The sequence below is a fragment of the Lepisosteus oculatus genome, chromosome 8, assembly GCF_040954835.1.
Source record: "Lepisosteus oculatus isolate fLepOcu1 chromosome 8, fLepOcu1.hap2, whole genome shotgun sequence".
NCBI classification, from domain to species: domain Eukaryota; kingdom Metazoa; phylum Chordata; class Actinopteri; order Semionotiformes; family Lepisosteidae; genus Lepisosteus; species Lepisosteus oculatus.
Genome location: NC_090703.1, coordinates 39,842,058 through 39,865,130, shown reverse-complemented (window position 1 = coordinate 39,865,130; position 23,073 = coordinate 39,842,058). Strand labels below are relative to the sequence as shown.

At 38.6% G+C, this 23,073-nt stretch overlaps 1 protein-coding gene across 6 annotated transcripts in view; it reads right to left on the bottom strand.

The window, feature by feature from the left end:
• The window catches only part of si:dkey-172j4.3 (diacylglycerol kinase delta), an 83,956-nt gene that overhangs the window by 27,704 nt on the left and 33,179 nt on the right, over nt 1–23,073 (bottom strand). For all 6 annotated transcript variants that reach the window (XM_015351392.2, XM_015351395.2, XM_015351391.2 and 3 more), the window contains 8 exons: nt 7,192–7,302; nt 6,345–6,425; nt 6,133–6,237; nt 5,392–5,524; nt 4,787–4,893; nt 2,858–2,983; nt 1,717–1,819; nt 391–550 (listed from right to left, as the gene is read on the bottom strand). In XM_015351392.2, the coding sequence (XP_015206878.1) occupies nt 391–550; nt 1,717–1,819; nt 2,858–2,983; nt 4,787–4,893; nt 5,392–5,524; nt 6,133–6,237; nt 6,345–6,425; nt 7,192–7,302 (926 nt within the window). The remainder of the gene's footprint in view (nt 1–390; nt 551–1,716; nt 1,820–2,857; nt 2,984–4,786; nt 4,894–5,391; nt 5,525–6,132; nt 6,238–6,344; nt 6,426–7,191; nt 7,303–23,073) is intronic.

Sequence of the window (23,073 nt, the reverse complement as noted above, 5' to 3'; positions counted from 1 at the left end):
GAATAATGTGTTTTTTCTGAGGGAAACATAAAAGGACCAGGTAATTAAAATAAATCTGAACTTTATACCAGACATGGAGCTCTTTTGTTTTAATGATAAAAGTTTTTTCCGTGTAGTTCAGGTTTTTTCACATAGCTTTTATAATAAACATGTATAGTAATTTCATCCTTGCATTTAAACTGGTGATAATAGCAAAGCATAGTCGTTTTACAGTAGTAAAAGTCGTATAAAAGCAAATAAACGGAAAATTAAAAATAAAATACTTTTACTATCTCTTTCTTCAGTTTCTTTTTTAGACTTGATTTTCTTTTTACGTTCACCACTTGCACCACTCCCGCTGATTGAATGAAATTAAGCAAGCCTAGACGCCAATCTAGGAGCCCCACTCACCCAAGCTGCGGACCCCCGTTCATGAGGTCAAAGACCTGCGCGGGATTCAGCAGCTGCTTGAACCTGCGCAGGAACTTAACGCCCTGGTTGTCTCCACTCTTGGAATTGACCAGCACCAGCAGAGGACTGGAGCACGAAGGTGAGGTGGCTTTCCAGAACCCTGCCAGCAAACCAGAACAGAACTACATTAACAACTGGGTTCTTATTCAATGCACATTTACGATTCACTATTACCCATTCTGTACATTCCTGGTTGGATTATTTTCTAACATGAAAGAAATGTGTAAGACAGGCAATTCGATTGATCCTTTGGATTTTTAATCATTAGCTTCGTCCTTTCCCCTGAGGGATCACATATTAAGATAAGATCACTTTATTAGCCATATACAATTTCTTACATTAGGAATTTGTCAATGGTTTGCCCCTGGATATATGGATGTCATTCTGAATGGAGTACCTGGAGCTCATGCCAACATATGGGTTACTGTTCATTTCCTAATGGAAGAGAATGACTGTTTTCCAAAAACATTTTAATTTGCAAGTATGCTTAAGAAGCAATGCAATTTGAGCAATATTGATTAATGTCACTGCTGGAACAGAGCCCCAGTTTCTGTCTCCAAATTAATGCGCTCAACCCATTTGTAATTAATTTTGCAAATTTATCACTGTACTAATCCTGAGATTTGTTTCCGCCTTTTTTCAAGTCAATTGCTTTTATGAAAATCCAATAGCATTTTTGAATCATAAATATTGCAGATGACAGATTTATTAGCACTGAACAGCCTTGACTCATAAAAGGCAGGGTATCTCCTTGTTCAACACACATCTTCCACCTTCCTCTTAGTTAAAGGTCTTTACGTTCATTTTTAGTTGTATGCTCACAAAATTGAGAAAATCTTGAAATCTAATAATGTTCATTGAGGAACTGTGAGCTAAACTGTTATTAAATCTTCAAGGACTAATCTACTATATCAGCATAACATGGTGGACTACAAGTTGGAAGGAGTAAAGGTCTTTGCAACTACTTCATAAAATTCATGGATGTAAAAATGAGTTAACCTGCTCAGAAGTGACAGTTCTAAACTTTCTAAATTCTCTCTCTCTGCATGCTGCTTTTCTACTCGAAAGCCAGAGCTGTACCAAACTGTGGCTTGCTGGAGAGTCAGAGAGAATGCATCTGGGAGATGACTCTGCAGTGCTGAGCTGGCAGAAGACGTTGCAGTGAAAACACAGCATATCAATTATTGACTGAAGCCTCCTCTGCTCTCTTCTCTGATTGAAAAAGGCAGGTTGCTGTGGCGACTTGTGAAATTTCCCATTACTCACCATCAGAGTCAATACTGTTGAGGGCTGTAGGAGGGATGATGGACACTTTGCACTGCCCTAGAGGGCACCTCTTTCCAATCTGCTCCTTACAGCTGTTATGGACCTGCGAAAATAACCCAGAAGAACACCTGTGATGAATTTAATTTGGAGGAAATGTAAATATAGCCCCTACCCTGAGCTGAGAAACAGACCATCCTATTGATTGTCGTCCCAATTTAAAAACATATTCACGAACAACAAATCTGGGCTCCAGATTGTCAAATTTATCTTTATGTATGTTTAGGATTATTTTTGGTGCCTATTACTTGCCCGAGACAGTCCGATTTAGAAAGACGTTGTCCATATGTTCAGGTTCTCCAGCATCTGAGAGGTCACTGCTGGTCTGCAGCTACAGCAGCAATTAACCAAGTGACAATTTGCAGTCTATTTAAGTAATTCTGGAGAGTCATAGTCTTTTTCCTTGGAGCGGAAATGGGAGATGTATCCTAATTCTTCCTAATTCTTCTCGCTGTGCCAGATCCACTGGAAATGAAAATCCAAAAAATCTTTAAGACTCAGCCCATGGCAGGAATCCCTTTGTCCTTATCGGGAGAAAGAAGAAGTGCAGACAACTTCCTTTGCCCAAACTGCCCATTGAGCCATTTGCCTTTCAATGTACCACACTGACATATGAGGAGATTCACTACCAGTTGGAAGAGCAATTTCCTTGCACTTGATGTCATGTGCACTGGAAAGTCACTGGAGATATTGCTCGAGACACTTTTTTACTTGGAGCTAAGAGAACCTTGAGCAATTAATTGCAGCCCTTGCCCTGCAGAAACAGAACTAACTTGAGAAATCCCATTCACAATCAGTCAGTCACATGACATCAACCTCAATTAATCAATCGTGAGCTTATGGGTACTTGCAGGCTTGTACTGACATCATCTTTACTGGATGAGCCACCCAGAGATCTAGGTCATCATTTTTTAACAACTAAGTATTTTTTTGCTTTTTAATTAATTCTAGAAAAGCAGTATATTTGAAGAAAAACATTATATCTGAGTAAAGTGGCAATTAAATATAAAACATCCAGAAGAAGCTACAGAAGAGTTTGTTTTGTGTTCTTGTTCATCAGTGGTGGAAGGTGAAGGTGACTCACAATAGCTTTGCACCACAGACACCTCCAGTCCTGCAGTCTGCGCACACTGCCACAGTTCCTGTCACACACCACACACTTGGCACTCACTGGCAGGTTTCCCTCTAGCCACTGGTGAGGCATTGCCACCTGAGAAAAAATGAGACACAACAGTTCATCGACACCTGGGTGTTTCCTTTCGTGTCAAGTTTTGAGAATACTCTTCTTGTGAAAGAGGAAACAGGACTAAAGAGCTGAGTGTGAGGCTCGGCATATACTGTAGGCCTACCTCTAAATTCTGCCTGGAGGGGTGCAACTGACTGTGCCCAGACTCCATATTCTGAAGTTATACCTTAGGCTACTCCGTTTGCAGTAGTTCTTTTACAATGTTGGTGTACGAACATGAGAAAAGAGGTTGAGAAATGAAAGAAACTACTCAGATCATCGAGTTCATTTAGCTGCTAGTACCTTATCGATCTGCAGAAATCAGATTAATTGTGTCTTGAAGGAGGCTGTTATATAAGCTTCAGCAATACGGTAGTGTAGCTTGCTCTAGATGACTGGAGTGTGCTGCTTATGTCCTTAAGGTTTTGTTACATGTTGACTCTTAATAGTTTGAATATGTGAGTCAGGTGCCCTCACAATCTTCTTCTTTGTTCCTGACTAAACAGGTTCATTTTCTTCAGCCTGTCAGATGTTTTAGATATTCTTTTAAGCCTAGACATGTGTCTGTTTACTATTCCTTGCACTGATTTCAGAGCAGCTCTATCTTATGTGTGGTGTGGGGATACATTCATTATACATTCATTCTTTCTTTTCATTCTATTTGTTTTTTTATTCATGCTCCCTAAAGGTGTCTAGAGAAGCAAAATGAATTTTCACCATAAGCCATAATTTTCATTCTTTTTCACAAGTGCCATCTTCAAGATCAGTTTTACCAATTTTTATGTAGTAATAGTTCATGTTTTTGCTACCTGCACATAATAACTATTGGCATGTCTACATTAATTGTATTTTCCTAGTCTTGCCTTTTGTCAAAAGGTTTTGAGCTTCTTTAGTGTCACTTTCTGGTACAGTATGAAACTTCCTGGTATGTTCATGTGTTGGAAGTTGGAAGGCATGGCGATAATAAAAAATCATATATATCATATACTGTTTTATAAGGTACAGAAGAATTTCTCTGAATCCTCTCTATAAACACAAGTGAAGAAACTGTATGCCTTCCAGGATCAGCGTGAATCTTCTTTTATTGGAAAGGAGAGCAAGACACTCACTTGTCTTACTTTTGTAGTGTTTGGAAATCACAGTCTGCCGTTTGCCCATTTCTCAATAGTTCTAGTCCTCTACAAAAATCACTGATAATCCTAAAACATCTAATTTATATACAGAAAGAACAGTATTCTTTAATGTGAAGTATGGAATGGCATGACATTAGATAAGATTATAAAATGGTTTTCTTCAAAGAAGCAATTTGCATTAATACAACACTTAGTCTATGTCATTATGGAATGCTGGGTGTCTGAATCACACTGTGAAATGAACATACTGTGGTCAGCCTGATTCATTTTGATACAAACTAAAATTTGTTCAGAAGAAGCTTGAAAAAGATCAAACATCAGTTCCCTTAAGCTGGATGCAAAGAAAGTTCTTCCTTACTGTCTGTAGATGTTTCAAATTTAGCTTTAACATGTGATAAGACATATATGTAACACTTTTTCTATTAAGTTAGTGCTCCAAGGATACAAATTGTTGTGAAAAGATTGTGTTTGTGTTACACCTGAGAAATTCGTAATTCAAAGCTGCTGGCCATTTTGAGATCTTGCATTGGTAATGTAATCTTGTAACTAAGTGAATTGTGCCTGTTGACAGACAAGTTCCTTCCCAAGTTTGGTATACCAAGCCTGCAAATTACATTTGCTTCATACCTTTACTGAAAGGCCTGTGTTTACTTACCCCATCCTCATCTTCAATAATATCATTGCCTATGGAGGCTAATGTGGTCCATTTACAGTTGTTCGTTGATCTAACTGCACAGCGTTTGTGGGCTTTGAATTTACACACTGGAGGCAAACAAAAAGAAGAAATTAGGCTAGTAACCATAGATGTTGCAAATTACACATTATAAAAAAACAAATAGACACTCAATCTTAGAAATTCTACTCAATTCTATTAAGAAAAGTCATAAAGTCAAGACAAATGTAAAATAGAAAGATGAAATATCTGATTTTCAATAGTTCTCCTAACAGTATTGTAATCTGCTGGTGGTTATGATTTAATGCAATGGCAATATTCTCATTCTCAAAAATAATCTCACCAATGCGTAAGTTAACACGTTTCCCCTCAGCATTATGAGTTCTGTAACTGAATACATTTCTGCTTGTGCTTTGCTTTGTTGACCTTTGTAGCCTTTCTGACCTATGGTATGCCAACATGATAATTGGAGAAACGGTGAGATATTGGAAACGAGCGCAGCAGTGTTTTATGTGTTTGAGTCAAATAGCTCACTACATGTTGTGATGTTGGATGCTGTGTCATCTGGTCCATGGAGGAGAGAATACCTTCACAGGACAGTCCATGTGAAGTGACCCCTGAGAGGGCATCCCGACACACGTTGCAGAAGGTGGGCCGGGCGTGGGAGCAGGCGTACCAGTTGTGCATCCCAGAGAAGTGCTCCATGTTGAACTGGCTGGCCTGTGGAGAAAACATGTCTGTGTTAGTTGAGTAAGATGGCTCCTTGCCCTAATGACGGTTGACTACAACCAGTCTGCACAGAATGTTCCCTCTATGGTTTATTATTGCACTTTATGATTCTTTACAGATTTTACCCAGCTATAACAGTCATTAATATGCACTTCACAGAAGTAAAAGTGATATGACAGTCTTGAAGGAGAAAACGATTCCTCTCTCCATCCGTTGTTTCTTTTCCAAATATTCAAGTCAAATATTCTGACTTTTCTTTAGTCAAATATCCCAGTGGTCCTTCAGTTTCTGTTTTAAAACTCGACAATTTTATAATTCAATACGATCCAAGGATGAGATTCACAATCAGTGCTTGTGTGCTGTTATTTACTGGACTTTTTAATGAAAAAAGACATAACAATAATACAAAGACAGATCTACAAAAGTATTGTAGATCATTATGTATCTTTATATGAAACAGTGTTTGACCTTCAAGTGAAAGTTCTTGGCAAGGGTCGTTCTCTTTCCTAATCCATTCTTCCTTTTCACTGAGACTCCTTCCCAGTTGAGTTCAGCCCTTAACATGTCCGATATCACAGAAATACAGTGATTTGTCTCACCTCGTAACTTTCCCACTTCTGCACAGATTTAAGAGCACCAATCCAGTCCTCCATTTCCTTCCTGTTTTCAGCACATAGGATCAGCTTTCGAAATGGGGTGATTACCTGTCAGAAGGATGAAGAGAAATAAATGAGAGACCTGAAGGCCTATAGACGCTCATTACTAAAATAGACTAGGATAGTGCTATTTCGAATCTATATTGTTTACGTACCGTGAAGCTGTTATTAATGTTCTTTGTACTTGTTTCTGCAACGCTGGCATCTGACAGGTCAACTTCATCAAATATTAGAGACTGAAATAAGAGCAAAATGATAAAGAAAGAGTGATTAATATAGTATCCATTTATCACAGGCCTGAGACAATAGGCAAGTGTAAATTATATTTCTCTAAGAAGATCATACACCATTTCATTGAGTCTAATGATGTCTGGGAATGTCTTCAATGAACCATTGCATTACAGTAGTTCATATATACAGGATCCCTCATAACTATTCTTCCATCAACATCCTTTTAGAAACAGGTGTAGATTTGGAGAACGTAGAATGAAAGAAGCATTAAAAAGTTTTGTTATATATACAAACACTAATAAACTAATAAAAGAAAGAGGATACACACTTAAAGGGTAAATCAAAGAGTAAAAAAGTAAAAAAATATATTATTGCTTCCAAAGGTTATTTATTCCCACAACTAAAATTTCAGAGAGTAGCCATTCAGGATATTTAATGTATTTGAATTGAGAACTGGTTAATTGATAGAAAAAGTACAGACAAGCTTCAATTGTTGTGACATAATTAGTGGAGTTCCATAGGGATCTGTATTAGGATTACTCGTTTGACTAAAAGTGAAGATCCAAATTGTGGTAGTTACTAAATTTTTCCCAACAAAATAAAATAAAGGCGTTGAATAACCTTCTCTTATTTATAAATCTTTTCATATTTTTACCATACTGTATATATCAGACTTTTTATAAATACAATGGCAAAAAATATTTTGTACATATAACAAAATTATATTTAATTAATCATTTCAGGAAATTAGAGAAATACTTAAATCAGTACCTTTGAATCTTTGGCATAATAGAGAGTTCTTCCTCTCAGTTTGAAATATCTCTTCTTCCATCTCTGGAAGGAACTGGTTTGTTTCAGCAGCAGTCCTTCTTTGACACTTTTCTGGAATGTGACAGAAGAGAGAGGGTTTTAGTTCTCATACAAATCAGCCCTATTGATATCTCATAACAAACAATATCTTCTTATACGCTATAGTGCTCTTCAGATTGTACTCTAAATACGCATTAAATACTTTAAAACATCACAGAACAGAAGACTTATAGATTTTTGGAAAAAAAATCATACTGTATTCTTAATAGATTTGCACAGCATAAAATTATATTTGTCATTTACAATAAATTTTAAGTCACATTATTTTACTGTATATGTTTTATAAAGGCTTCTCTGGCACGGATTACACTTGCTATCCTATGTGTTTCTGGCACATCTGAGGAATCTTTTCTTCAGGCTGTATTGCTCTAGGTCCTTCACACTCTTTGGTTTCTGTTTGTGAACAGCCTTCTTGAGTTTGAACCACAAATCTTGATTTGAACGAAGTCTGAAAAATGAAATGGCCAGTCAAAAATGTTTATTTTGTCTGCAGGTAACCATTCACTTGCTGGTTGGGATGTACGCTTTGGACCATTGTTATCCTGGAATGTCCATTTTCAGCACAGCTTGAGCTTCTTGGAAGAGGGAACCAGGTGTGTGGACCAGAATTAATGATTTCCCTTATCAAGTTCAAGTTCAAGTTTATTGTCATTATACTCATATACAGGTATATGGTATAATGAAATGCTATTTAGCTACTGTAGCTCTCAGCCGATAAGTAGTACAAAAAAACAACAATACAATTGTATATTAAAAGAAAGACAGAGACAACAGGACAGGTAATGTGCAAAACAACATCAGATGTGCAAAAACATGCATCAACAGAATGAAATAAAAGGATAGAAATTATGGGGAGTGAGCTTCTTGACATGTAAGGCAGAGGTACATTTCAATGTGTGTTTGAGTTTTTGGTAAGAAAGAAGGCACTATGAGGTTCAGATCATAGGTGAGAGGTGAGGTGAGAGTGAGAGAGGCTGGGAGTTTAATAGTTTGATAGTGTGGGGGTAAAAAAGCAAAACAACCCAAAACATAGACCTCTGCTTTATTTCACGGTGGTTTTCCAACATCAGCTTCACTTGTTTTATGTCAAATACTAATGAGCGTGACCAATAAGCTCAATATAATTTTATCTAACCATAAGACATGGTTCCCATTGGCATTCAGGTATATTTTAGTTTGGCAAAATTCGAGGCATCTGCTTATGAGATATTCACTGCCAGAAAAGATTTCTTCCTTGAAACCCAGCCACGACTTTGAATGGTAGTTTTTGACACTTTGATGCTGAAGATGTCAGTGTGTATTGGAGATCTCCAACTGTTGTCTTCGAATTTATGGCTGCCTCTCAAACACCTTGTCTCACAGCCTGTGCCCTTTTCCTTGCCAGGTAGTCACTGTACCAGCCACCTTACATGTATTTAAATTAATTAAAATAAATTTACCTTTAAGCTAAGTGCAAATGATTGGATTGAGAATTAGTTATTATGTAGAAAAAAGAAGATACAGAAAAACATTGAATTATTAATAATAATTGGGGTACTACCACAGGGTTCCGGGACTACTACTCTTTTTAATTAATATCAATGATCTAGATTCCAAAACAGTTGACTTGTCAAGTTTGCATATGCTACCAAATTAGGAGGATTAGCAAACACCATAGAAGTAGCAAATGAAATTAAAAAATTTTAGATAGAAATCACGATTGTGCAAACATCTGAGAGATGATGTTTAAAGTAGACAAGGACTGATTACTGGATGCAGGTAAAACAAACATTACAAATTCAAAGTGGTAAATACTGAAGAGGCCACTTACAAAAAAAGACTCGGCTGTTTATGTCGATGCATCATTTACATCTTCTAGACAATATGGGGAAGCAAATAAAAAGGCAACAAACCAAATGCTGGTATATATACTGTAGTTGGGACCGAATTTAAATCAATAGATGTAATATGAAAAATGTATGCACTAATAAGGTCTTGTCTAGAATATTGTGTACAAAGTTATAGAAAGGAAATTGCTACTCTGGAGTCTTCTGGATGGTAATTCATAGGTATTGTATGTGAACTGTAATTACTAGTAACAGTAAGTTTAATTGTGAAAAAAATACATATTACACCAAAATGAGATATGCATGGCATGAAGATGTTTCAATAGAATTCAGTATGAAAACAGACTGGATGGCACAGTGATATAGTAGTTAACATTGCTATCTCGTAGTGCTTGTAGTGACCCAGGGCTCAATTCCTGGGGTGCTATCTGCATGAAGTTTGTATGTTCTGCCTGTGTTCACGTGGGTTTTCACCAGGTATTCTGGTTTCCTCCCACAGTCCAAAGACATGCAGTACTGATAGGTAAACTGGCCTCTGGGAAAACTGGCCCTGGTGTGAGTGTGCATCTTTGTCTCTATGTGTGGCCTGTGATGAAATGGCTTCCTGTCCAGGGTGTATCCTGCCTCATGCCCGTTGATGGTCAGGATTGCTCCCCTGTGATCATGAATTGGAAGAAGTGGTTGAAAATGGATAGATGGATAAAATATGATGATGTCCCATTCTTAAAATGTGAAGGGAATGTTCATGGATCAAGGTTGCAGTCTATACTGTATATGCCTTTCTTGGTCAGTTAATTCTCACTCCACTTCTCACTTTCTGATGTTTAGGTAGCTTGCTTAAAAAATATTCAGCTGTTTGCTGAAAGAAGTAGTCATCAGAACACAGAGGGAAACATATCAGTTGTGTCATCCTGGGTTTTCCTAAAGCTCTCACTCTGGTGTAGCATGGGTAATATAAACAGTCAAGTGTCGGAGCACTGTGAAACCATTCGAATACAAATACAAAACAAAAACAGAGTGGAAAAGCAATGTCAATCGTGATACAGACTGTGGGAAACTAATAGCTCAGACACGCATGTTGAATCCATGGGAAAATTTCTAAAGCAACCCTCAGTGTTTAAAGCATTCACCTACAGTACATTCACCTACATGTGGGTGGCCATCTGATTGTGTGTCAGTAACGCTTTCGTGAGATATTGTTGGTTGTCAAAAAATGTCTTCTTCTTGACCGTCTATTCTGAGCACTGAGTTTCTTTACTCTCTCCAAGTACTGTAGGTAGGTCTATACGTGAGCAACACTGGCCCATATGTCCAGAACATAACTTAATTTCTGTGGGGTTAAGAGAACATGGTTCCCATGGCTCTGTCATGACCTGTCTCCATATGATTTATATCTTTACCACCAGGGTAGGTGACTGCCTAGGGCCCCGATGCTGCCAAGGAGCCCCCTCAACATTTTGTTTATCAGCACATTCAACTGTGAGCCAAAAATTCCTTCCATGGCTCTTTGTGTTGTTGTTGTACTATTCTCAGCTGTTAAAGTTTGTTGAAATGATATTAGTCGTGAATATAAGTGCAGCAGTTTATTTTACCGTCAATGTAGTAAATGACTTAGATGAGTACATTATTGTGATTTCAGTTGGTACTTCACTGAACGGTGTTTTTTTTTCAAATTGTGTAAAGTAGTATGTACATATTGCTTAATAGTTAAAAATTAAAATCCTGTAGTTGCACCTGGTAACCAAATGTTGCACACTGTCCTTCAAAGGGACTTACCCATTGAATGCTGAGAAGAGGACAGGCTTCGTTCATTAAAGCTTCAGAGTTACAGATTCATGTAACTAGTGAATAGTAGACAAGCCACATTTTCTAGCTAGCCATGTAGACTACTTTAGGTGTTTTACTAAAAGTTAACAGATTCACATTTCACATTGTTACTTTCAATGTAATAATACATGTTATCTTTGTCAAGTGTGTGCCTCCTGTTTGCAAGCTACTTATTACAATGTTCTGCAAATCTGGTTAATAAATGTTATATAAGTTATATAATTCATGTATTTAATTATTCTAAATAGTAAAATAAGTTAGGGGTGGGAGCTGATAAATCGTGATCTGGAGGGGCCCCCAAAAAGCTAGGGCCAGCCATCGACGATGAATACCATCGAGACTACAATCGATGATGGTGAGGGGAGGTGGTGTTTTCTTCATCTGTTCTTGTTTGGTTCTGTTTTTGAGGACTTTAATGGAAAAAGGCCTTTGCAAAACACACTGTGCTTACAGAGTGAAGAGTGGTGGGGTGATGGGTGAGGCCTACAGAGTCTGCTGTCCTTCAAACTGTTCTGCTTTTGGGGACTTCTAGCTCACAACTGATAAAACACTTTGGTTTTTGATTATTATGGCAAAATACAGGCGTTTTTGTTGTGCAAATCTCACTACATTCTTCAAGTCCTGTGTCAAAACGAAGTCTCTTTCATAACCATTGGTGAAGAAATAACATTTGGCATGGTGAAAGACACAAGCTTACAAAAAGCTTGAAAGACAAAGGTTACAAGCTCGTGTTGTGATTATGGTTTGTTGTGGGCAAATCTTAATGCTTAAAAGGTTTTCAGGACAGACTTTCTCTGTTTGCTCACAGCCTATAGATTTTACCGGCTATGATGAAAGCATTATGGTGGTGAACTGCCATTTTCAGCATGCACTTCTGCAAATGGATTATAACAGGCTGCAGGCAAAAACACAGGCTTGCTGTGGCTCATATTTTATAAAGCCGCATTTTATTTTTAGCTACATTTTTTTTCCCTTAAACAACAGGGCAATTTATTTTCACCAAGTCAAGAAAGATAACAAGAGAAGCACTTTAAGAGTGGAGACACAGACCCCATGCTGCCACAGTAATAGTGTGTTAGGTCCTGTCACGAGGAAGGCATTTCTCAATGCCAAGAAGGGAGAACAAGCTGTAAAACAAATTTAACAGTGTTTACCACCTGTGTTACTTTCCTATTTTTAAGTTAGAAACAGCTCAGCATAACTGTCTAGTTATAGCACATTCTTATTTCCATGTCTCCAGGCACTGTCATTAAACTGCAGAAAGGAGCTGGAAGCTCGTGGCAAGCCACACTTTGCAAACTCCAAAAATGGATTTCAATCATTTCAGGAAAAAGTTCCTGGAGGGGATTTAATCTGGCAGACATAAAGCCAAGAGAGAGGTTACAAAAAGGTTTAATTAAATTTAAATGTATGTACTTATAGAAATGTAACATGCTCATACAGTATACACTATTTATCCATCTGAGGGTTATGGGCAACACTTCCCTCACCCTCACATACAGTAAGCCAGTATAACACAGGACTACAAAGAAAGGGCCACTTTAGGACTGCCAATCAAACACTAAGGGACAATCCACTCAAACATGTGGAGAACATGCAAACTCCATAGAGACAAACACCCCAGTCTGCAATCAAACCCAGGGCCCAAGGGCTGAGAGACAGCAGCAACAATTCTCAAGTTAGCACTCTGTCCTGATTTATTTGTCCTGCTTTCAATGATGCTGCTAGCTTTCTCATAACGATTTCTAGATCTACAGTACACTTTTGTATTACCCTTTGTCAGTCTCACTGCTCAAAGTAAAAAAGCTCAAATAAATTACTCTGTGATAAAAAAATACTGTTTCTGTGCTGTACATTACTTCTGTCAGGAATGACATTCCCTCTTGTTTATCCAGTTTTAAAAAGAAATTCTGAGAACCATGGCATGACTTGTTAAAATACCAAAGGCACAGTGAAGGGAGACAAACTAAGGTCAGTTCTCAGAGTTATATAGAAGTGAGAAAAGCAAAACATGAAAAACCAGATGATGCATTTATCTTAAATATTTTAGGAAAGCTGAAAGATTTTACTTAGAATTTAAAATATATAGAATAAACTTTTTCTTCCACCAGAGTAATGTTCTTTCATCATGTTTTTCCATACCGTAAATGAGCAATAGGTATGCTTATTAAGCTCAAGTAATCTTAGGGCAGCACTGTGCTAGAAAACGCACTGCAGTACTCAGGGTGGCACAATGTGACGAATGAACCTCAAGCTGCTGTCACACTGAACACCTATAGGAGAAGCTGACCTGCATCCTGGCTTCTCGTCAAGGCTGTATTAACACTGTAAGACACTTCCTGATTCTGTGACTCATGCTATCCACCCTGCGGTGCTTTTTTTTGTGTGCTATTTTTATGAGGCACATGGAATACATTTGAAGGAACGCTCAGTGAATTTTAAACTGAGCCAAAGACAGGGTACCTTTTTATCCCTGATGGTCTGACACTGAGATAAACTGTTTTCTGTGCTCTAATTGCAGACCTTGACAGTCCTCACACAGAGCAAACAATGAAACCAAAGCCCAAGGAATTCTCCTTGATAATAGATTGCTGCCTCTGTCCCTGCAAAGGGTCTGTTGTGGTGGGCATTCAAAGAAACAGGGAAATTATAACAGAGATCTGGTAAAGCATATGTATCATACATATGCACTGAGCAACAGCCAGAAATTCTAGTCTGCTGAGCCAAATGTATTGGCATATACACAATACATCAGTGCTGGTTAGCTATATAAACATCACTTCTGGACTTTTTGGGCTTTCTGCTTCCTCTGCTTCTCTTAGGAGCAGTCATAGCTTTGTGTATCATCATTAGATTAGAGTGGGGTGTAGAGTATGATTTCATTTTAAGTGATAGCGATAGAATATGATTCTGTAAAAAACATATCAACATATACTGTATATTTATATAAATAATATGTAGGAGTATATAAATATATGGAGTATATAAATGCTTCAGTGCTAAAGAACCAAAACTAAACTACTAAATAGCACATTCACAATGAAAAAGTTAAGATCTCGGTGTAAGAAAAGAAATCTCACTAAAATCAGCTGTTATTCACAAGCTAGTTTGCTCAGGCTATAAATGATTTTACATCAGAGCAAAGACAACATCTCCTGTTATAATGCCACTACATAGTCTTTAATGAGGCTAGAAATTGCTGACAACCTGCTGCTGTACTGCAATTTAAATAATTGAAGAAATAACTAAACAACCACATTACAGGACAGAGGAGGAGGCAATTAAATGCTACAACAGTATGCAGTGTGCCCGAGCTTGGACCTAATTTTAAACCAGAATCTAATAACACAGGGCTCTATTCAGGCAGCTTTTAATACAATTATAACATAAACTGTAGTTATGTATCAGAAGTTACACTACAGGAATAACCAACAATATTGTTTGTTTTCCATTCCCACACAACCCCCAACTTGTGCTGTCAATTTACTGTTGGTTATTTAGTGTTATGAAGCCAATATATTGCAAGCCGTGCCATGTGTCAGGTGCATGGCTTGTTTTTCTATGAATTCTGTGGTTTCTATAAATAGAATGAGGTTTAATTGCAACAAAAATACAGCAATTGGTTTCTCTCAGAACTCAATTTAGGTCAGGGTCAAAACTGAGAACACAAGCACTTTTCAATGTACCTAAAGCTTTTGATGTCCCATTGATTCTGTTCACTGTTCCAAATTCCCATTTTATCCCAAGATTCCAATGTGTTTTGCATTCCGGAGGGACTCTTCATCCTCCAGTGAAGTACAGCTCTGCTTGGATGATGCTGCACCAGCACACAGACCCACTGCATAGCAGATCAGATGAAGAAGTGAGAAATGCACTACCAATGAACCAAATGTACCAATTCTGAAGATAAACTAGTAGTCTGTGTCCGATTGAATGTGAACAATAAATTATAGGATGATTTGGATCATGCCCAGAGACACATATAATAAATAAGACAATTGTAGGTGCTCACATTCTAAGATAACTATCCTAATAAAATAATTTTATAGGGGAAAAGAGAGAAAATGAAATACATAAATGCAAACGTAAATTGGAATATTAGATATTCCAGCTGTTCAATCTACAAAATAATAGCTCAGGCTAAAAATAACTCATCATACCATAAGTGCCAGTGTTTATTAAAAAAGACTGCAAATGGAAGCGATATAAGGGGAGCACAGTGAATAGTATTGCTGCCTCACAGCACCTGGGCCCTGGGTTCAATTCCTGACCAGGGGTGTTGTCTGCATGGAGTTTGCGTGTTCATTTCCTCTGGGTGCTTTGGTTGCCTCCCACTGACATACCGGTAGGTTAATTGGCTTCTGGGAAAACTGGCCCTGATGTGAGTGTGTGCATGATTATGTTCGCTCTCTGGTGGACCAGCATCCAGTCCAGGGTGCAGCAGTTAGAAAATGATGGATGGATGGAATTAAAAATGATTTATGAAAAACAACTCAAGATTGTAGATACTGAGATGGCTACCAGGTATATCATGTTATGTATGATGAAGACGTGTGTACGGTCCATCGCATATCCCTGGAACCCCAGACAGCATCACTTTGGCTGCTAACTGGAGGTAATGTCAAATACAGTACTATGCACAAACAAGCAGGAGCAACACAATTATCTCACAATGTCTTTTCTCTCAAGCATTCAGTAGCATTTTATATGAATCTTAGCGAGTTAGGTTAAATCACTTAACTTAAAGCAGACTTTGTGGGAATGAAACAGAGCCATGGTATGAGAGGATAATGAAGGGAAACAAATGCTTGAAACAGAACAGAAGTATCCCAAGATCAGGTCAACAAAAAACTATATATTCCAAATGGTTCCACAAATAAATTAGAAAAGGGGAACAAGGGAAAAGAAACAATTTCATTAAAAGGATTAAAAAAACAGGATCCTGTTAAGGGAACAGAGTACAATGAATCACAAGCACAAAAAATGATATTAGAAAAGCCAAAAGAGATAGGATGTAATATTGCCATGGAAGCTAAATAACAGTAATCTAATATGCATCCGAGACAATTCAGGGAAACATCTAGACAATGAAAGGCTAATGTACTAAAATAGCATTTCACTCAGGTTTCACTTAGGAAGAAATCATCAACATGCCTCAGGCAGCGGAAGGACGAAATTTTCTACTCAATGGTATTAGTGTAGAAGAGGCAGAAGTATATTGGGTCCTAGAAGCTTTCAAGATTAATAAATCTCTGGGGCCCAGTGACATTTTACCAGTTAAATGAAAGGAAACAAGAATTTATTCATAAGCTATTGACACAACTCTTCCAGCAGTTGCTCAAGACAGGAAAAAAACCCAGGCACTGGACTGGATGTAGTACCCATCCATAAAAAGAGTGACAACACGGAACCAATTAATTATAGCCTAAAAAGCCATTATTCTATTACATGTTAGAATTCAGACACAATTATTATGGATGAATCTAAAGTAAAGGAGGACCTATATGGTAATAGAATCCTAGGCAATAATCAACATAGAGGTCTTGCTTAACTAACTTGTTTGAACAAGCAACAATAGTAATGATCGCACAGAAAGCACATGATCCGGTCTATAAAGACTTTTGAAAGGCTTTTAATAATGTTCTCAAATTACAGGCAGTAGGCATTTTGGGAAATGTATGTTTGGATTGTTTAATAAATTGAAAATAAGGGATAAGGGATGAATGCTCAAATTAGGGTGATGTAATTAGCAAAATATCACAGGGATCTGCATTAGGACCTCATCATTTATACTATATCTAAGATTCAAGAACACCTGTTTCATGCAGAAAAGTATGACATTGAGGCTAAAAAAGCAAACTATAAATGCAAAATAAAGACCTTGGCATATTCTTCCAAAACAAAACAGAGTAAATTGCTTTTCCTGAATGCTTTAATTCAATTCACAGAACCAAGAATAAGGTATGACTATGTCTTGGTGGCTGTATGAGAATTTCGTTTTATTGAATATGCAATCTGTTCTGAAAACTCAACAGATGTTCTCAGAACTCCCCCTCTACAGCTTGTATTTACTATAGATGTTATCTTGTCATTGTTAAGGCTGCCTTAATATGAAGCTCAGATTCTAGTGCTTCAGGTGCAACCTTCTATGAATTACTGCAAAGAAATAGGTATCCAGAACTGTATAACCTTACTCCAGATAGTTAAAAAAGTGAATTTCCAAGCAATACTGTAAGTGAATTTCATCCAGGATTGTAAACGCTTGGCACAAAACACTGAGGTAGTTAAAAAATTTGGATTGGAAGAAAGGAGGTAATTGTTTTCATGAAAGCTGCTGTCTATCTTTCTTATTCTGTAATGTGTGTATTGTGTCTATCGGGTGAGTTGTGGCTCTGTGGCTAAGGATCTGCACCTGTGGCTTTAAAGTTGCAGGTTCAAATCCTGTGGCTGGCAGAAGAATCCTATTCTCCTGAGCCCCTGAGCAAGACCCTTAACCCCAGCTGCTCTGGGGGCGCTGTATAAATGGCTGACCCTGTGCTCTGACCCCAAGCTTCTCTCCCTGTCTGTGTGTCTCATGGAGAGCAAGCTGGGGTATGCGAAAAGATGAATTCTTAATGCAAGAGATTGTAAATGGCTAATAAAGTGATTTTATCTTATTGCACATTTTGTACACCAAATATAAGTAACTGTAAAGGATTTCTCTTGAATCTCAGCGTGAATTTTGTACTGCTGGGCAGTAAAACTCTTATTGTTCCTGTCAGCATTCTCTTAGATTCCTTGTAACTGTTTAAAACAATCTACTGTATGTCTGGACCTGAACAACGTATTTCAGTCAGTCAGGGCTCTGTTTCATTGATGATGTGCAAAGCAGAAAAGAGGGACAAGACAACATTGTACTGCAGTAAGTATGACATGGTAGAGGAGAGTGATGAGAATCATGTTACAGGTACAGTATAATCAAGACATCAGGCTTTCAGTGCTCCTGGTAGGCACTGTGGCCAGGCAACACCTCAAACTTTGCTCTGGGCAGTGATATATTGGATGTCGAATTGCACAGTGTACTATACTGCACCGCAATATACAGTTCAGTGCAGTAGGTCTGTCCTGTCACACTTCCAAGCTTAGAGGCTTCTATTTAAAACCAGCAGAGTACAAAGTGTATGAGTAATGTAGGACTAAATGCACTAAACTAAGATGAAGATAGCCACTACTGTGCACCACCAGTACTGCTTTACAGTCTATCTACTCATAAAATAATAAAACATTCAAACAACTGTCTTTCCTGATTATAGGTGCAAACTCTAACCAGAGAGGCTCAACAGCCTGCAAGAAAAGGAAGACTGTAAAGAAAATTCAAGAAGTGTCAGCTAATCCTGAGGCTTACTGGCCCACATAAATTCTCAGTCCTGAGAGCTCCAGAAATGTAGTCTCTTTCAAAAATATGAAAGCCGGTTTCTGGAAAACGTCAATGCCTAGAAAGCCTCTCAGTCCCCAACTGATTTAGGTCCTATAACGTTTAAACTGTCTGATGCAATGTTCCATTTTAATGGACAGATGTGAGAGTTCAGGCTTCCAAAGATGCTGTCTTGTCATGTTCCTCCTGTCAAGAGCTGTGACATGGCTGAGCCACAGATAAGATTACCTGAGCAAATACTGAGATAATTTAAATAATTAAGAGCTTTCGAGAAACTGAAATCAGAAAAGCTTACAGCTGAAGCAGGAGGCATCTGCTCTGAAAACGTTCCCTTTCATTAAAGGTAAATAAATCAGTGGCAGTTAGCACATTAATCTGTCCCATCCCCACAGGAGCCACCACTGCAAACAGTTCAATCTCAAGACCAGAGATATCAGCAGAGTAAAAATAAAGAGCCAAAGGGTGTCCAAACCTGTCTGTTTCTGAGTGGATCCTGTTTGCTCATTTTCCTCTGTCTCATTTTGCCCCCCTCTGTCACTGATTGTGAAAGGGAAGGGGGGAGAGGGAAGCTGCTGGGTGTAAAGTTCAGAGGCATGATAGAGCTGTGAATAAGACCTGGGATGCTCTAACTTACTGCACAGGGGAGCCCGCAGGTGTGTGGGACACACCCACCTGAGAATCCCCCAGCCAATTGGGTGAAATATGCAAATTAGCTGCTTTCTCCAGGATCAAGAGCCACTCCCACCAGTCCCACCCAATACAGCCACCCAGGTAAGGAGCTGAGAGACTGTACAGAGCAGGTCAGTGTTAAAAATAGAATTACATTATGGTGTTGGGTAACCTGCTGAGCAAGATGATAACTGAAACAGGAACAAACACTTAACCTGGTCGAATTACGTGACAGGCTTTAACAATAGAGAGTTTTTGCCGCATGGTTTTTGTAAGAATAAATGCAGGGCTATTTTTGGAATGGTCCTAAAGCTACAGATGACAGGCTTGTATTTTCTGGAAAATGTAGGCGTCAGCTTGAGGAAGCAGGATGGTGCATGTTCATTTATTTATTTAAACAAAGGCACGGCCAGCTCTCACTCCCAGTGATACCAGCCAGGATTTGGCCTTCTGTGCAGGGTCAAAGAAACCATCCCAAATACATCAAATCTGTAAACCAGGCACTTTTTAAGGTACAAGTAATAGGTTTATTCCATGCTGAAAAAAAGAAGAAAGAAAACACAACGTTTCAGCCGTGGAGCCTACTTCAGGTGTGAGGTGTGAGGTGCTCACACCTGAAGAAGGCTCTACGGCCGAAACGTGTTTTCTTTCTTCTTTTTTTCAGCATGGAATAAACCTATTACTTGTTCCTTTGCAGCCTATGCATGCTGACGCAGCTACCCACCTGAACTACTTTTTAAGGTAGATTGCAGGCTGCATATCCAAAGGATTTTCCATCTCACTCTTTTTTTAAAAGAAATCTCAAGAACTAACTCTTCTAATTCCACAAAATCAATATACCATTTGGACGAACTAGGAGGCGATTAAATTAACATACTGAAAGATGAATTTGACACTTTACATCTGCTTTTCTAATTGGGAAAGACAGATGCCAATATATTGACACATGCGTTTGGAAACCAGCATCTTGAGCACTGGTCTGGGAAGAGAAAGTGAAACAGTTCAGGCTGTGATGTGGAAGGAGTGACCTGCCCAAATGCAATAGATACAGTAAGTCATTTTGTTTTCTCAAACATACAGCTCAAAGTCCAGTTCATGAAATCAGGTCTATGCACTGCATCCATAAATATTCCTCATGTAAGACATTTTGCTTATCAGATGGAAAGAGGTGTCGATAAAATCATACTGTCACATTGGATTCTTGTCTTCCTGTCCCCTGTTTGCAAATTCCATCATCATTCTAATAATTGCTTGGCTACCAGGCACCTTTTTAGTCCAAAACTGAGTCCCTGACCACGTGCCTTGAACACATACACCTTATTATGTACCATCGAACATACCCATCACTGCTAAAGAAAAAATGTGTCATTCAGGAACACAATCATCTTTTACGCCATGCTTGGTATGTGGGAGGTAAATGAAGTTCATCTGTGAAAAGGAAACAACTTGTATTTACGCCTCTTCGTGACCATCGGTGACAAAGACGTGCTGGGCTGTAAGAATTTTAAATTCTGTCCTTGATGTGAATTCTCATTTCTCTTAGGATTGTGCTTGGAGAGTCCAGAGAGAAAGGTGACTATTTTCTGTTTGCAGATAATGAGCCACAAGGGATAGATAAGCCCACAGCTCATCAGAGGATTAATCCTGTCCCAGAGATGACAGGAGCTCTATCAATCAATCAATCAATTAAAGTTTGCTGCAGCAGTAGTTGCTGGCAATGAAATGTCTTTTCTACAGGCTCACGGGGGGGGATACAAATCACAAAATTAAAGTTACAAAATAAGGTTACATACAGTACTGCAAGAATAGATAATAGTGCAAGAGAAATGAATAAAATAGACTCAGAGAAAACTCAATATAAATAGAGCTGCTATGTGTCCAGGGTGTATGCAATACATTATGTCCAAGTAGTGCAGTGTGTCGAATACAATGAAAACTGTATGTCCATGTAGCCATTACGGATGATTTGCTGAAGGAACTGCTGCTTGGCTGTCTAGCTAGCTAATCTTCGTAGAACTCAAAAGATAAGACGTGCCAGGGTGGTATGGTGAAAAACAGCTAGAGAAATCAATATGTTATTTACAGCTGGGCTCAGTCCACAAATTTGCACAACTCTTAGAGGTAAAATCCAAATGGATTTAGCTGACGAGAGAGTTGGGTTCTGCTCTGTTTGGATTCAGTTTTGTCAATGCTTCAAGTCTAACCAGAAAGCTCCTAAATGAGGCTGACCGTACCAACTCAACTGTTGGAGAATGTTAGGATAATATATACAAAAGAAGATAAAAGTAATTTTTCTTACAATGGATTTAAGGTTTATTTTCTTGCATTATATTGCATTTTCATGCCTTGTCATATATCCATCACTTCACTATGTCAATAACAAAGAAATTATTTTTTAAAGGCAAGGGTTTTCCATATGAAGTCAGCCATGCACTGGAAGACAATTCTGAAAATAGACAACATTGCCTAAATAAGCATATTCTACTGTTGTTGCATTCATGACATGTTGTTACATTAATGACTTCTTCACAAATCTTCAAAAAGGTTCAATTTGACAAACATTAGATGGCCCTCACTTGAACAAAAAGCCATTAGAAAGATACAAGGTTAAGGGATGGGTTTGGTGGCTCTGGCCACTGATGAGGAAATTTAAATAAAAGCTTAAGTGGGAACACAGTACCGAATATGCCCACTAGAGGGAAGCACTTGAGGCCAGCTGGTCCTGTGAATGGGTGCTGCAGTCATTTGTATTTGTCAGCTCTCTTGGAGCCAGCTCTCTGCCCTCTGATCCCTCTGTTCAAGTATGACTCTTCCAAAGCAGACACACGTGCTTCTCTGCAGCAGAGTGATCAGCTCAGACCCAGAACTCTACTGCTGCTTCACTGGATCTGCATATCTGGACAGCTACATTTACACAGTTTGAATTACTACAGGATATCAAACAAGATACAGTAAGATCACTTTATTAGCCATATACAATTTGGTATTTTCGCATACCCCGGCTTGCTCTCCATGAGACACACAGACACTCAGGGGCATTTATATGGCCGCCACTGGAGCAGCTGGGGTTAAGGGCCTTGCTCAGGGGCCCAACAGAGTAGGATCCCTCTGCCGGCCGGCGGCACAGATCCATAGCCACAGTGCCACCACTCCTGCTCCACTCCAGACTGACCTTTTGATTGAAATAAGCTGCATTTAAGAATCGGATTTACGTATTGGGTACTGCTTGTTTCTCTTTGTGTATCAGTTTAACACAATCTTTAAAAAAGAAAAGATACAGCAGCTGCCCTTCAGATTCATTCAGTCCAGTTGACCATTTGTGGTTTGAACTAAATAACATGGTCATGAGGACATAGAGCAATTCGGCCTGGAGGAATGGTCAAAAAAATTCCCCCTCAGAACAGCCAATGTTGAAAATATAATACCTTTGTTACATTGCACTATTGTTGACTAGTATTACTGTTACTAATATAATATAATTCAAGGTATTCATTTCTTCTTATGTAAAACCACTTTCGATTTATAAAGGACTCCCATTTATCAGAAGGCAGCACTTCACTCTTCAGTCTCGAGTATTAGAAATATTTGTTGGAATATTCTTAAGATAGCCACACAGGTGTTCCAGACATGTTTAGATGGGATTTGGGCTACTTGAGAATCATTGGTGCCAATAGCAAAGCAAAGCGAGACTACTAGATGTTTTCAGGTAAAGAACCACCAGAAGCAGTCAGCAGTGCACCTTTTTCAGAGATTTCTCCAGGGCTTCTGTGAACAGGAGATATAGCCACTATTGTAGTTTGCCATAAGTCTGTGTGGGTTGCTATGGCAACAGCCAAAGTTGCAGTTCAGGAGTCCAACTGGGCTGAAGGCTGATACTCAGAGGTCGTGTCTGAGTGCATCAGCTATGGCTCTTGCAAAGGTGCTTCGTGCTGCACTAAGAAAGCCAGTGCCCTTCAGAACAAAAACTGTTGTCCAGCAGACCTCAGACAGGACTATGATGCAGAGAGGCGCATTGTGACCAGTCTGCTATTGGTCTGTGTACCAGTA